We start from the raw sequence: 16,570 nt of genomic DNA, 5'->3' as shown, positions 1-16,570 counted from the left end.
GGGAATTCATTTCTGGAATGTTAAGCTGCACCAGAGGAGAAAAATGCTTCCACGTTGCCAAGTGGCAAAAATACCCAACTTGTCTGTAGGGAAAAATCTTTTGCTAATATAACTTTAATAGCTTTGGCCCTGCATGTTTATGTCAGAGGAGCTTTCTTTTTTTATATATACATATGAGTTCATCTGCTCATAAATTTCCTATCTATATCACAAGATAACAGGTGAAAGTGGAGTCTATTTTAGACAACATTTTATCAAACTATTAATATGGGACATAATGTAGTGTTGGGCTATATGTGGATCCTGGTTAGTCCATCTATTAACTTTCTCCATGCTTCGGGAAGACTGAAGACAGACATCTACTGGTAGAATTGGGTACTGATCCCTGTCAAAGAAGCCATCAATACTCACTGTCCCATTAAGTCAGTGCTCTCGCTTAAGGCTACTATAACACCAGCTTTCATCTTTTTGACTGATCTTCATGTAGCTTTGGTCGTGGGCGTCAACCTATGTGATTATAGCAAATTAACAAAGAATTATAGCACAGCAAACTATAAATTTGTTCTTTGACTAAATACCTTTGCACTGCTTTCATTACATCCTTGAAGACTCATAAATATCTATGTTTTTAGGTAATTTTACTGAACTCCATGTAAACAGGACCAACACCAAAATGAACACAAACTGAACAGGAGTTCAGTGGATAAATAGGGGGTGTGGGCTTTACATCTACTTGTCCAGTATTGTCTTGAAGCCCTGAGAAAATACTGCCCCCTGACCTGGCTGGCAAGGCCAGAATAAAACAGCATGAAAGATGGGCTGGAATTCTGCTTGAGAAAGCAGGGGTACAGCATCACTGGCACTGAGAGGGCTTAGAACTAAGCAGAGGCAGCCCCTTTGTTGGGGTTGTGAACTTGTGGGAGAACTTCACAGTTTGAGGTAATGTCTGGCCTTTTCAGCTACAGTAAAACGAAAGAGCCTGTGCTTTCTTTGCAAGCTTTATCGCTCTTTTATTGACTGCGTGGGAAGCCTACTCCCATGGCTTTTACACTTGTGTGAGATTAAAGTTGGAAGAATGAGCTCAGATCGTTCTTTGGCATGAATACTTCACCTGCGCATCCAGGTCAACGTTTTATCTGAAGTGCATTAATTGAATTTCAAAGTTACTAATGTTTAATCAGTAAAATGACACCCTTAGATTAATATATTGAAATTAAATATTTCCTTAAGTTCACAAAGTACAGATGCCTTTTTTTCATTTAGCTGCAGGTATGGTACTATTCAAGTTAGGGCATCCCTACTCTAATCAATGAATGGGGATTGGATCTACAAATGGGCTAAAAGTCATTATCTAAGATATTTTCTCAACATTTTAATCATGATTTGTGTATTATTTTATGTTTTGTACAATTCTATATGTGGAGAACAAAAAATGATAGGAGCACCATGTAAAAGTTAAGACACCTCCAAAGGATTTGAGCTTCAGAATAAACAATTAGGTTTTCAGGTCTATGCCTTGTTCACATTCACTGTTAGGAGAGACCAATTGTTGCAAAGTTCAAAGACTAAACATTCTGATTCCTCGAACCTCGTCTTAACAATCAACAGCCACTAGCTTCTAAAAAAAAAACATAGTATTCTAAAGGAACTGAAGCCCACAAGGCAGAAAAAGGCCGGAGGAAAAGGGTTTAAGAAACCGTTTCCTTAGTTCCTAATGTAATTAAGATGCAGCAGTTTATAGGACGAATGGAGGTCAAGTTGAGGTCTAAAAGTTGTGACACTGTCACAGAAAGCCACACATAAAATTATAGAATTACAGAATGACGAATCAAAAAAGAAATTTGACTGCATAAGATCTTCAGGAAAAGTTAGCAGACTGGGTTGATGGTTCTTTATTCTACTGTGCAGTGATCCCTTCTCTGACTTCAGCATTGAATTCAGCATCCGATATTTGCCAATTAACAAATAAACAAGTCTGATATATTTGGAAAACAAGTCAAATAGACTGAAATTAGGAATACTTAGGTCACAATGAGCAAAGGTATATTTGAAGGGAAAGGGGAGAATCATTTCTTTAAAAAAACAAAAAACCTCTCCATGTGTTAGGCATTAGTACGGATTGATGTTGTGGTTAGTGGCACAGGGAACATTTTTCTGGTAAAGGGGATGTGGATGGATGAAAGGAAGTGGATGGAAGGGGAGTTGGAAATTGGAATGCTTGTAAAACAGGAAGTGTTCCTACACACACCTCTAAATTCACAATAGAATATGTCACAGACCCTTAACTTAAGCATCATCAAAAATGTATTGATAAATCTCAAAGACCCGTGCAGTCAAGACAGAGAAAAAAAAACAGTGTCACAAGCTGTGATAGCCTATACTTGCTATTCAAGTAGGGTTAAATGCTGTTCATATGGTGCTTTATTCTCACATCTGAAAAATGCATTAATATCCAACTGAGATGCTGGTCAGTAAAAATTCCTGTTTGCATTATCATGCAAGTGAGTTTCACATGGATTACTGTCTGATGACAAGAGTTTATTCAACACCAAGAAATGGATATCATGTATCATTTTAATGACCATGGAGCATTTTAAGAGGCTATGTTTGCCCTCATCACATGCCCTTCTGTCCACTCCCCCACTGACCCTATTTTCACCTCAACAGCTCACCCGAATATCCAACAGGCCCGCTCACCCCCTGCCCCAGCTCTGCGCTGGAACTGCTCTAAAGCTGTCAAAACACACAGCTTCTCACACTCCCCATGTCCACACAGAGTTCGCTATAAACACACACCATCCTAAGCTCGAACAAACACACACACACAACACAAACAGTCTACATGCAACCCATTCACTGCCACAAGTAGGTCAGAGCTGCAGTGGGTCTTCCAAACACCTCCTTGATCACCGTGGAACTGATAGCAGTATCAAAGATTAAATTCTACCTTCAGCTCTGGCACACACACAAACGCACACACACACACACACAGATGCTAGCACAGATTGCATGCCATACATATGTAGAGCTAAAGAATGAGGTCATTTTCATGTTTCCTTGCCAGGGCAGATCAGATTGGGTACATATTTTTACTTTTGATGAGTGACAAAAGAAAAATATAACTCATTTGACAATTTGAACTAGTTCCCCTGGGAAGAAAAACCCAAGGTCAAAGTTCAGGAGCAAGAATGGAATGACTGAAAGCTAGTGAAGTGAGCTTGTGGGAAACTGGAATTCAAAAATGGTCAGCAGTGGGAAAAACAAAAAAAAAAAACCTGACAAATGCCCAGAAATTCAAATGCATCTATCTGCGTCACACAGATGCACACGCACACACACTCTGACATGGAGAAGTGGCAGAGTGTTGACAGACCCTGCACCCTGGTATGAAATAGAGTAGGTTTTATAACTGCAAGCCTATCTGGCAATGGTTAATAGGCATGTTAGAAGAGTGTGGGTTTCAGTGGCAAACATACAATGCTAGATAAGGCCTGAGAGAAAGTATTGAAAGAGACGACAGACAAGAGCACAAGTGAAAAAGAGACAGACTGATGATATTGTTTACTTTCTTTGTTATCACCAGACTGTTTTATCTAGAGTCCGTAGAAAAAGTCCACGTGTGTGACCAGCTGTTGTTGCCTCATTTTATCCTAATGAAGTCACTGCCTGCATCACTTCTCTGGAAAGCTCAGAATCAGAAACAGCAGTCAGATTGCACAATCCTAATTCCGAAAAGTTCTGTGTTCCAAAAATTCCTAAAAACCTTTAACAACAGTCCATAACCATCTGGGATCTGAGGAGACCAGTTGCTGAACATTTGGGAGGGGAATGTTGTCCCATTCTTGTCTGATAAAGGAATCTAGCTGCTCAACAGTCCTGGGTCTTCTTTGTCGCATTTCAGGATGCACCAATTCTTTTCAATTGATAAAAGATCGGGACTGCGAGCCGGCCATGTTGATGAACATTATCATGAAATCACTCCACAACTTGTAAATGGAGTTTTTGCAGATTGCTAAACTTCTGCCCATCGATACTTTTGCCTCTCAAAATTGCTTTATTTTATTTTTTTTACTTCTAATGATGTTACTCACCTGCTGCCAATTACCCCAGTTAGTTGAAAAACTGTTTCTGTTTAGTATCGCTTGATTTTCCAGGTCGGGACAAACTCATATGTTTATTTTTTAAATAAAAAATAAAAAAAATGTTTCTTTAAACATTTGATAAGTATTCTATGTTCTATAGTGAATTAAATATTGATTCTTGAGGTTGGCAAATCATTGCATTATTATGTTAATTACATTTTTACACAGCATGACTGTTTTCTTTTTTAATTTGGGTTGTAAATCTGACCCCATTAGTGTTTACTGTTTATAATGCTGATGTTTGATCAGGTCAAGTCTGTGCTTGCCATGATGGTGGAATATGTGAAGAATGCAAAGTGGCTTGAGTTCCTGGGCCAAAGGCTGTTGAAATAGCCGATAGGATGGAGGGTGAGATGAATGGGAGGGAAGCTGGCACTGCTGAGGGAGTATGGTGTGGAAAGGTTCTTGCTATTCAATGACCCACAGTCTGCCTGAGAATAAACAGGCCTCTGATTACAATATTAATGCCTACTTAGATGTTTCACAGTGTGGTGCCTTTGCTTTCACAAAGCAGCACCTGGAGTGAACAAGAACACGCTGTTACATATTTCACACTGTACTTTGGTCTTCTCAGACTCCAAAAAGAAAACCAATTACAGTTCTGTGGTATGTGCATACCAAACACAACTGCCACGAACACAGTCCATCCCACCAAGCATCAGCACATGATCTTGTCAAATTACCCCCGCTGCCCTGTGGGTACTGTGTTTGTTGCGAAGCTTGTCAAAACTTCCTGAAAGTGTAAGTAGGAAACGCTTCAGAGGGATTGCAGATTTGTTTGTTGTTTTTCAAAATCAAAGCCTGTAATGTTAGGCCCGTTTTATCAAAAAAGACAACCTGACACAGGAGAGTGTGGACGGATAAGGTGAATGGTTAGTTTGGAGATGGTGAACATTTGAGTGGATACTCTAATTTCTTGAGTAGCACAAATCTCCTGCTTCTCTGCCCTGGAGTTATACTCTGTCTATATTCTTGACTTGAAGCAGCTGTATACAGACATGTCTTGCTATGCTCAAATACATGTATATACTGACATGCTGCAGATATGCATGTGCACAAAACACTGTCTTTTTTGTATCAAATCAAACATACAGGAACATATGAAGGCACAAATAAACAGGTGTTTCAAATCCAAATCTCTATGCATACATGATTTTAAGATTACATATGCACAAACAAAACACACGCTCTATCTCTGCTGGATAGAGACACACAGGTCAGTAGACATGCCTCTTAAGCTGTGGCTGTCAAGTGGCAGGGCTAATCTTATTAAGACTCTCTTCAGCTGCAGATCCAAACTCTTAAAGTGACATTTCACTTTGACGATAAAACAAAATAGCTGTATTTGAGCTTAAACATATTTTGATAGCCTGAAAAGTTTCCCTTGAGTTGAGACAGATAAAAAAAAAAATGTATGCGTTCATGGGTTTAAAACTATACCAACTTCGCAAATATTATTGATATGAAGGCAGATTCTGCAAAGACCACTGTGGCTGCTTGACTTAGAAGGAGGCATATGTACAAGAGAGTGTGGAACATGCTCTTGCAAAGTGAAAAATAACTTTCAAATATCTTGGGAGTGTGAGATCTGAGCCTTTAAAGTTTTGGTGGATTAACAGGCTACACAGGTCTTAGGCCTTAAAAGAAATGGGATGAGTGTTTAGGTCAAAATCCTGGTTGGAAATTACCTCAAGTTGGGATGTAAGAATCAGGCTGAGAATTGAGAAAGAGGATAAATATCGGAAGGAGGATGAAGACCAGGAAGTGAGCCAGGTAAAATCGCAGAGGCTGAGGGCCAAATTAAGGTGAGCAAGGAAGACTGTGTCACCAGAAGTGAACAGCTAAGAAGATGGACTTCTGAAGCAGGTCAAATGTGCATACAATATGGGTCTGTATTTTACAATTGTTTTTAGAAAGACTGATAAATACACAAAATAGTACAGAATGGGTCCATGATGGATAATGGTGCAATTCTTACAGACCCAGTCCAGATGATGTCAAACATTTCTACAATATGGCCTTGAACCCCACAGAGGAAAGGACACAAAAAGATTTGATTTCAGTAAGGCTGTGATAGAGACCAGGATTTCCTTGGCTGAAAAGACCACCATATGACTAGATTTTGAAAATATTATTTGAGGTTCCAGAAATGCAGAACTAGAAAAATGTTTTTTCCAGACAAACATTAATTTAGTAGCTGAAAAGAATAAGTTGAATAGACTAAGTCTAGATGTAACTTTGCAACTTCTTGAACATTGATTAGCCTTAAAACTGACACCCAAATATACTTCTTTTAAAATCATCAAGATTGACCGTGGGAAACATAATCCACTGAACATTTTTCTCAATGACACCTTTTACTAGAGACAAAGCGCTAAACCTCAGACACACTTTGGTTTCAGTGTGTACTTGAAATTGATTTAGTCCACCCGAAATATTCCTTTATAATGTTCTTTAGCAAATCCAAGCTTATCTTTAACAACTTGCAAAGTGTCTTTAAGGATAGGCTATTTTAGTGCCAAGAGCATGTTCAAAGGGTGATAAGAGGGAAAGAGTCAATAAATGAACAGGTGCTGTGGTGAGGTGGTTGGTGGCGTAGTGGGATAAGCATATACAGAGGCTACAGTCCTCGCTGCAGCTGGCCCTGGTTCAAGTCCTGCATCGGATGGCCTTTTGCTGCATGTCTTTCCACCCCTCTCTCTGCCCCCTGCTTCCTGTCTCTCTTGAACTGTCCTGTTCATTAAAGGCATAAAAGCCCAAAAAATAAATAAATAATTAACACAGGTGCTGTTTTATGGGCGTTCTACTTTTCATTTCCCTCTAATTGATCATAGCAGTGTTGTTATATACGGCTGAAGTAAAGTGTTTGCTGAAGTATCCTGTTTACTAATAACTTTTAAGGCAGCTGAAAGATGATTTGCCCCTAAATGTCACAACAACTGATAGACTGCTGAGATAATTAGCGTTTAGGTGACATATTCTCATGCTGAAAGCCTCAACTGACCCAGGAGATGCCTTAGCTCTGTATCAGCGCCAAGAGCTTACTGTCATGGCATAGCATTGTATACAATACTGTACTTCCAAAAGCTTTATTGACCAATACACTGACGGTACATCAGTGGGTAATAAACAGTTCAATCTGTTCAATCTGCCAGGAAGTCTGTCCAGTGATGCATCTAATCTGTTACTAACAACTAACACCTCACTGCAACTCTCTGTAATGTTGGGCATGTGGTAACCTCTGCCTTTAATATTGTATGGCATATAGGAAACTTTTTAACAATGATGTGACAAAAATACAGGACACAAGAGAGATACAATGCTAGGTTTAAATGCTTTAGGATTAAAGAAAATGTAACGTTTCTCAAATGAAGTGAAATGGTGCACAGTACTGATTAGAGTGGGGATTACTTTTGGTTGGGCAAGGGGCAAAGGGAGTGCTAAAGTTGTGAGAACGGCAACATATCTGGTCTCACCATAGGTCAGTCAGTACTCTTAAAGCATCCCGATCAAGCGCAGAGAAAAGCCAAGACAAACACCTTTGGACTTCAGTCTGGCACAGAGAAGCAGAGCTGTAGCCCTGCCAAGATCCCACTGCACACAGTCAGTACATCAGCTCTACAAAGCACTATAGCCTAGTTTAGAGGTTTTGTTGGTCACATATAGAGAAATAGAGAAAAGGGAGAAAGGGGAGTGCAAAAAGCAAAAATCACAGAGACTGAGTCACGAATAGACAAATAAACCACTTCACAGAGACCCAAAACAAAACAGGAAGGTCCTTTGTTGTGTTTAGTCTGCATGTTGTTTATTAATTTGTGCTGCTCTGTTGAGTTCCTCATATTGTATTGCACTTGAGTATACAAAAACAAACCTGTTGCAAGGTGAAAAGCATTTACCTAGAAAGCAATGCAATTTTAATTTAATTCAATGGGGCTTTGAGAGGATTTTATAATCCTATGTGGCCAAATCATTTTTCTCAGGCAATGGAGAATCATGTAATCCTTCAGCTGTGCTGAAATCACAGAAATGACCAAATGTAGAGGTATGATTTTCATCTTAGACCAATGAAATTCAATACCTCTGGCCTGAATTCACTGAAATGGATGTCCTCATGCATCTCCAAACGCAGGAATGTTATTCAACAAGATATGCGATACACTATGCAGGTTGGGTATCTTAAAATAGTGTAATGGAAAAATCTATACTGGTTTTCAGTTATTGCTGCACTGCTACCCAATGGCCTTGTATATAAACAGCATGAAACAATCATCGCACACTGTGACCACATGTCATTTATTTGCAAAGCTGTAGCACTGGCCTCACAGATTTTAAACATGTGAAGAAAGGCAAAGCAGGTAGAAGCCCTTTTAGATGGTCTGTTACTGTAGATCCTTGCTTATCCCTAAAATTTGTAAAGAGAACTCCTCTCTGGCAATTTGTACACTAAATAAGACTGAACTTGAAAGCACAATCAAATAAGATCACACAGTTTTTAACTGTTTAAAGTCAAGATTTTCAATACTAAACCAATATGAAATTGTACTGCAGTGCAAATTATCTTTTTGTCAAGGGGGAAGTAGATGGCATTTCACTTTAAAGATCTTAACAGTTATAAGGGCGCTTGAGAAAATTTAAGAAGTCAATACTTCTGCATTACAAGTTGTCTGTTGGTTCTAAATGCATTGATAGTAAGTGTTCACATAATATGAAGTAGGGATCATAATGATGATCTTGATAAAATATTAAAACTGAAAGAGAGTAATTTATTCCAGTGGGAAAGAAACAAGGAGAGGCAGTATGACAATTTCAAAACTGTCTCTCCTTAGATGACCCGAGAGATTTTCAGAGGTTTGGTGTGGCGCCCTTGAACTGTGTTTTCAAATTCAAACACTGTGTTATCATGTGCATTCTGAGATTCAGTCCCATTCCTGGTCATTTTGTGGTTAAGGAAAGATGCAAGCCAACATGACTTTTGTGTTTTATTATACTTCTGCTTATTTCCTTTATTTCGATCATTGTCCTTATCATATTCATTTTAGGGAAAAGTCCCTGAAGTATTTCTGAGCTAAAAAATAATCCAAGCTAAAAGTATACAATAAAGCCATATCATATGTGGTGAGTCAGAGCTTCATGAGGGAACAAATTGCAGACATTGACTTGGAAAATAACAGAGCTCTCATCTGAAAACTTGCTACCACATGTGTGTGAGAAAGAGAGCCTGAAAGACAGAGGAGAGGGTGTCAGTCAGGTAGCGTCAGTGTCCTGAAACTGTAACAACTGGCTGCCATAACATATATATATATATATACATACAGTATACACAGTAACAGATTAAGATCATGTGGTTTCATGAGTGGGTTAGTCGAGACTGAAACAAGTCTGACCCTGATTAGCAGGAATGACACCCTTGGGTGTTTCTTTTACACAATATTTGTTTAAAGCCTCCAGCTCTTTGTAGAGCACAGACAGATTGTGCATAAAGACTCTTAATGCATAAGGAGAGTGCACGTATTTGTCAATGTGTTTATGTCCTCACAGTATAAAGAGGTTGTGGATTTTGGAGTTCAACTGCTTTGCTGTGTGAGTCATTGTGCCGGTAATTGTGTGTTTGCTAATGAACTTGGGTGTGTTAGAAGATGTTCCAGTGATTCCTTGTGAGGATGCTCGGCTATGGAGAAAGAAGCATTGTAAGAGTGAATAAAGAAGTCACCTAATTATTGCTCCTAATCACATTTAAAATACCAGCAATCAGTTGTAATCAGTGCTTAAATTATGTGACCCCCAAATTTGGGGGTGACAATAAGCATGCAGTGGCAACCCTTTCCAGTTTATTTTCCCCAACTGTCTCATAAAGGACAAGAAAATTAAATTTTGAACAAACCCTTCTTGATCCACCTCACTTTTTCCCATTCAAACACAGCAATCAACGCTGCTGTAGGAGCTAATTTGGGGTCTCTTTTCAGTCACTGAGAGGCATAGTGTGGTTACAAAAGAAAGACAGAGGGATATACAGGCAGGCAAGATGTGAAAACAAACAGGAAGATTAGGAGACAGACAGCAAAGGCTTGCAGGCACTGTCAATGAGAGACGCTAGAGATTACCACTGTGTTAACAACACTGAAGCCATATGGGATTGTTTGGGCCCATGCAGGCATGTGAAGTACGAGGGTGTGGGTCAGTCTACATACAAGATCCTGTAGGGGACGCAAGGAGACAGTCACATATGTTCAACTGCACTCATAGCCTGCAGGACACTCAGACACACCACCTTCACTATGAAGGCCTCAGACTAGCTCCTATGGGGTGAAATGCAATCTGTGATTGCAGTACATTCTCACTTGAATCCTTGAATACCTAGTTGGCATTTCCTCAGTCATATGACGTTGGATCCAATTCACCCAAGGGGATCAGCTCTCTACCACAAATGAGAGGAGCAGACGCCATAAAAAAAAGAAAAAAAAAGACACCCAGGGATCAAATTGCACTCACTCATACAAAAATATACATGCATAATCACACGCAGATACAATCAATCAAAATCAATCAAATCAAAAACACGCAGATACACAGGAGGATTTGTTTGTTGGAGTGATAAATCAGCACTACCATGATACACAGAATCACATAAACACAAACGTGAACATATAAAGAGAGCAGCTACAGCCAAGAAACCAATTGGTGCCACTCGGTGTTTGGGGCATAACACAAAATCCTTTCCTCAGCATACATGCTGACACACACATCCAGTAAGTACCAACACAATTAAAAAAAAAAGATATATAATAAAGGGTTACACAAAGTAGCGTATTTAGAAAAATAGAGCAATTAATAGTATTTAAATGTCTGCTCTCAGTATACATTCAGTATGTGGTGAATGCTTACACTACATCATAAATAATAAACACAGTGCTTTAGCATTTTAACTGCCAAGGGGTTATTTCAACCTCGTTGGCATTGTCAAGTTCCTGGAACTCTCTTAAATCAAACCCACTGTATCAAACGAAAACTACCTTCTTTATCATCTTGTGACTTATGGGATGTCTCTAAAACAAAATGCACTCTAATACTGATGCACTGAGCACATTGGTACTCGACTTGAGTTGCACTGCTGCCAGTGTACGCTCATTCTTGAGCTCTGCAAACAGTTGCACAGTGAGCACGGCCCTGGCCCAACACCAAAAGTGCCTCGTCTAACAACTGTGCTGAGGGAGGGAAGAAAAGAGAAGCAACTGTGGGGACAAAGGCAAGAGTGGCAAAATAAAACTACAAGAAGTATGAATTACCAGTGAGCAGACAGTGTACAGTGAAAATGTAGAGCATGTATGTATGATGGCAGCTCAACTTTAACGAATAGCAGTGTGTATCTGCTTATTATTGAGTTTCTAGCCTAAAATTCCAGAGCCACATTTAGCCCAAGACCTTTTCTTCTATATCAGTCCACCAGCCATCATCTTTACAAGCTACTTCTCAGCTGTAGCTCTAACCAGTCCCGATCTTTCTCAGACCTTTGGTAACCTGCCATTTTGAAGCCATGTAATGCAGAGGCAGAGTTTCCTGCAGGTTATACTACACAGCAAATGACACAGAATCAGAGGAAGTAAACTGACACTTGAACTTAAAACTAAAAAAAAGAGAAAAAATGAGCAGCTGTTGAAATTACAAATTGAAATCACTGTAGGCATTAAACTTATGAAAAATGAAATAGTTCTCAGTGCACTCAACCTTTGACCCAGAACTATTTTGTTATATTCTGTCAACAGTGACATTGTGTAATATGCCTCCCTATCAGTGTAGCCATCCTGGACACAACCCACCAGCCCCTCGTCTTACTCCAGCCTGAAGCTGTCTGAGCAGCCATGACTGGATGAAGACACCCACTCTCAACTGAACTGGATTTCTTATCTCTTCTTACCCACTTGGCCTGGCCCTGCCCTGTCCTGTCTTTGCTTATAATTCAACACCTTCTTATCCACATCTCTCACCACAGAAACAGCTCATTCCCTCACAAATGAGCTGTCTGGTGTGAGATGAGTTTTATTTCATATAATCAAACAATCTGCGTTTGACTTTGTCACGAATGCTGTTTTTATTGTGTCGTCAACTAATAGTGAGACTGGTTTGTTTCAGAAATTCAGCTGGTCTAATCACTCTCACACAAAGTGAAAACAGAGACTGCTACTGACACAAGTCAGCAGAGTACCACCTTAGAGGAAGCGAAGACAGATGTTCAAAAGGACTTTCACATGTGGAATCAGTTTTAAAAGGGCTGTGGATTTGTTTTATTTTTTGGATGAAAGTGGTCAACCAAGGCTGTCCTTCATTCCTGGCCACATTGCCAACTGTGTCTATTTCGATTTTATCTTTTAAATCCTTTCTTTGCCATCGTTTTGTTTTCTTTACCCATAAGAAGAAGTGGAAAATTTTAAGAGAGGGTTTAAGCAACATGCTTTGATTGATTTATCATGATTACAGTTGTATCCAATCTGGTAAACTATCTTTCCCGCTCTGTACTGTTCAACCCTTACTTCGAATTCCTCCCAGTAAAAACCCCTTCGTGTCCCTCTTCCTAAAGTTCTGCTCTCTTCTCTCCTCCATTCTTTCTACTCTGCATGGCTCGGTTTCTGTCCCATTTCTTTTCAAACAATCTGCTTCTCCTCTTCACTTCTCTGAGCACACAAGGCCTGTGTTCCTTCTCTGACCTGCCTCGCTCGGCTTTCTGCTCCTGCATACACATTCTTTGCTCACAGACACCTCGTTTGAAAAACAACCACAGAAGCAGCCTGTAAAAAAAAAACCTGGACAGTTTGGACCCCCAGCACAAACACATCTTTCTTTCTTTCTTTCTCATTCTTTTTTGCTCCCTCCATCATTTTTTCTCTTCAAAACTTACTAAAGAGGACAAACATCATGTGGTGCTGGTAAGAGAAAACATTACGGTGGAATGACTGCGAGACTCTGTTCAGGTTTTATGCCTCTTCTGTGTGAATGTTGATGTCCAAGTATGTGTGTGTGGGTGTCTGTGTGTGTGCATGTGACTGTCGCTTTTCAAGGATGACTTAAATAAGGACAACTCCTCATCTCTGCATGTATACACACAAATAATATATACTACCAGCTCCATGCACACTTCCCACAGATCCTAATCACTCTGAAAGCAGCAGAGAGGACGTTTGGGCCTGAAGGAGACCTTGCGGGTGTGTGTTACTGTGTATCAGTTGGTGTGCATGTGACTGTGCATATGTGCGTTACATTGCTCAGCTCACACAAAGACACTGCTTCTTATATGACTCCCAGCTGTGAAGGCTTGGCCCACCACTCGGTCATCCAGCAGCCAGAAATGTTTGGTGTATAACCATTACTGGAAAGCCCCAGTTATACCCACCCATCCACACACACACACGCACACACACGCACACATAACACAAGCTCCTCAGAGACAAAGTAGTCCTCTGAGCAGGGGCAGACGAAGGGATGGGCTTCACCCCAAAGGAAGAATGGTTCAAATTCCACAGCTGATAGAAAAACACTAAAGGAGTGGGCTGAAGCCAAGGAACTGTTGTCAACTCTGTCAGTCCATCCCCACACCCACCCAGCCACTGGGTAGGAATGATAAAGACAAGGGAAGACAAAAAAAAAAGAAAGAAAAGGAAATGTAGTCTTGCAGGCATCACTGATAAATGGAAAGTGTTGTGGTTCCAGTCAAAGATACCACATTGCCTACCATGCCTAGACCAGTAGCTGCAGCAATCACTGATTGCAGACACTGCGTGACTCATTTCCAAAAACTGTGTGGTGAAGATGTTCGATTCTGTAGTTAACAACGCCAAGCAAACTAGATCATTCAGATTCAAGCAATATAAATGTGCCTCATGACAAATGTATCCCCTGTCATTTTTCTTTTTAAATATTCCCACAAGAGAAGGGTGAGTGATATGATGAGATTATATCATGATGGTAACAGTTTAAGGATCATATAACGCTGCATTATCCAGGTCACAGTGTATCAATACTTTGAATCCTAATCATAATCGGAAATTTCAGAGTAATTTGTATTGCATAATACCTCGAATACCTTTTATATGTCAAATATACTTTACAGACAAACTAGAAAACTTGCCAAAAGAAAAATGAAACGCATCTTAAGGATAGAGGCTGCATGTCTGTTATCACTCTGATGCAGCTTTTTTCCGTCGGTCAATTTAAAGTGATCCACCCATGTTTTTTTGTTTTTTTTGTTGTTGTTGTTTTTTCTTCAATAAAACTTTCATACAAATCCTGTCTAAAGATTCCAAGTGAGAAGAACAATAACGCTTGTCTTGCAAAGGACATATCAGTTAGCTATCTGCAGGGGTTTTTAAAAGCAATCTATTTCGAGTTCTGTCTGAGGTTTGTCGATAAGTGCAGAAGAGTGAACAACCCTAACTGAACCGTTATGCAACCCCTTCGCTGTAGTCTGCCCTCCACACTTTTTATTTCATCAACAAGCCTACCCTGAAGATTAAATCAAGTCAATAACTGCGCGACAGTGCTCGCAGCTCCTACCTTTCAGACATTCGCCTCTGCAATCACCTCAGGTCTCTTTCCCCTCGACGTCCGCTTCCAGATCACACCTCCCAGCTGCTCCTTTCCCCTCAGTTTCCTCTGAGCAGCGCTCGCCTCTCGCTTTTCCCCATTCAGCTGCAAGGGACAAACAAATGAGATCACTTCAGGGCATTCCTCTGCATGACAGCATCTAATCTAAAATCATGCGTTTTTTTTTAACACTAACTCTGCGTCCGCCTCGGCATGAAAGTCTTCAAACTATGGGCTTGGTTTCGTGTTTAGTGAAGACCTGCCGGAGCCGACAGGAGAAAAACACTCCAGACTGTTGTAGCCGGGAGACGCCGGGAGGAATGTAATTACACGAAGAGTGCTGCATATTGCAAAACCCGCAGACATGCTCTTGTTTGCGACCCCCCGCCCGCTATTGTGCCGTGGGATATGTCTGGGTAGAGTTGTCCGCTTTTGGTCCTGATGCGAGTTTTCCACGTCCCTTTGTTGTTTCCGTCACACCTACAAGGAGGGAACACAAGAAGGAGGGGAACCTCACCTCGACTTTCTTTTGTCTGTCTGTTTTTTGCTTGTTTTTTTTATTTTTTTTTATTGACACAGCCTAATACTTAACATAGCTGCACAAGTAGGCTATTTTCTTACATATCGATACCACGCAGGCTTACAGATCCACGGGGGACCTTCATTTTTCTTCTTCTTTTATGTAAACGCGCATGCATTTCTCATCACATCTATTCGATCTCATCACATTATTTGTTTTTGTTATTTCAAATAAAATGTGCAAAAATGACAACGAAGCTCGGTTTGCTTTTGGTTTGACCGCACCCTTGTAATACGAGTCCCCTATCTCACCGATATTTCTCCCAGAAGTTTACTGCTCTCCGGGGGTTTCGGTCCCTCTCTGCTCCTCTTTCCTTCCCTTGTTGTCTGTTGCGAGCGGTGGCAGAGCCCATGCAGTTATGTTTCACTCCAGACCATCCTTCACGTACAGAACGCCAGCGCCTATCAGCGACCACAGTGACGGCGGCCTCATTATAGTCACCCGCGCCACACCCATCCATTCATAAAGTGGAGCTAGAGCCAGCCTCCGGCCGACTGTGCGCGTGGCGATCGAGGAGGCAGTGGAATTTCCACAGTGTTCCTTCAGCATCTGATAACGTGGCTGGGATATTCTTCTCATGTAACTTATGGCTGGTCATTTTCTAACCGTGATGCTCACCGCTGAGAGGAATTCTGTACCATTTCAAGAAATTCAGTTATCACTTTTCATCAAGGGTTCTTTGTTCACATATTTAGCAGCACTTGCCTATAACATATGCTTTAAACCAGATGCAAAAAGTGATGCATTGCTCAAATAAAAAATACAATCTACTTTAAATCTGCTTAAAATGTTATTATTGAGCCTGATCTCATCCCCTTTAGCGCCAGAATAAAACATACTTTCATACTTTGCCTTTTTTCAACTTGCAGCCTTAATATTGATGGTGAACCATGATTTTTTTTCCCTTACTTTAACCAGTTTTGTTTGCCTAACTAACTGGAAAAGGAGAAAAGAAAGAAGGAAACAAAGGACAGAAATCATTGGTGTTCAAAAAGAAAGTCCCTCAACATTTTCTATAAAACCACTGTCCCATCTACCAATATGTTCATTGTGTGTCATTATATAAAAAAAGAACTGATGTTCCCAGCAACAAACATCGTTATGGTCGGTGTTTTGACAAATGATAGTGTCTGTGAATGAGAAGTTGAGAAATAATGAGAAATAATTCAATCAGTCCAGTGGACTGGACATTTAGCTACTCAACTCATCATTTCAAGCCAAAAGCCTCATGTCAGAACATCTCGTGTTTATAAGTGGTGTGATATAAATAACATTT

The 16,570-nt window shown here is 40.2% G+C and overlaps 1 protein-coding gene across 2 annotated transcripts in view; it reads right to left on the bottom strand.

Annotated features, from left to right (window-relative positions):
• rhobtb4 (Rho related BTB domain containing 4) overlaps nt 1-15,708 on the bottom strand; it is a 41,314-nt gene extending 25,606 nt beyond the window's left edge. The window contains exons 1-2 of one of the 2 annotated variants that reach the window (XM_075468760.1): nt 15,546-15,708; nt 14,685-14,819 (exon numbers count right to left, since the gene is read on the bottom strand). In XM_075468760.1, coding sequence (XP_075324875.1) covers nt 14,685-14,695 — 11 coding nt within the window. In that variant the 5' untranslated portion in view covers nt 14,696-14,819; nt 15,546-15,708. Of the gene's footprint in view, nt 1-14,684; nt 14,820-14,910; nt 15,239-15,545 lie in introns of those variants that run through there. The other variant, XM_075468761.1, reaches the window with a different exon arrangement.
• Nucleotides 15,709-16,570: the final 862 nt, after the last annotated feature.

The sequence above is a fragment of the Odontesthes bonariensis genome, chromosome 6 (genome assembly GCF_027942865.1).
Source record: "Odontesthes bonariensis isolate fOdoBon6 chromosome 6, fOdoBon6.hap1, whole genome shotgun sequence".
Taxonomy (NCBI): domain Eukaryota; kingdom Metazoa; phylum Chordata; class Actinopteri; order Atheriniformes; family Atherinopsidae; genus Odontesthes; species Odontesthes bonariensis.
This window is presented reverse-complemented; position numbering and strand designations above follow the sequence as displayed.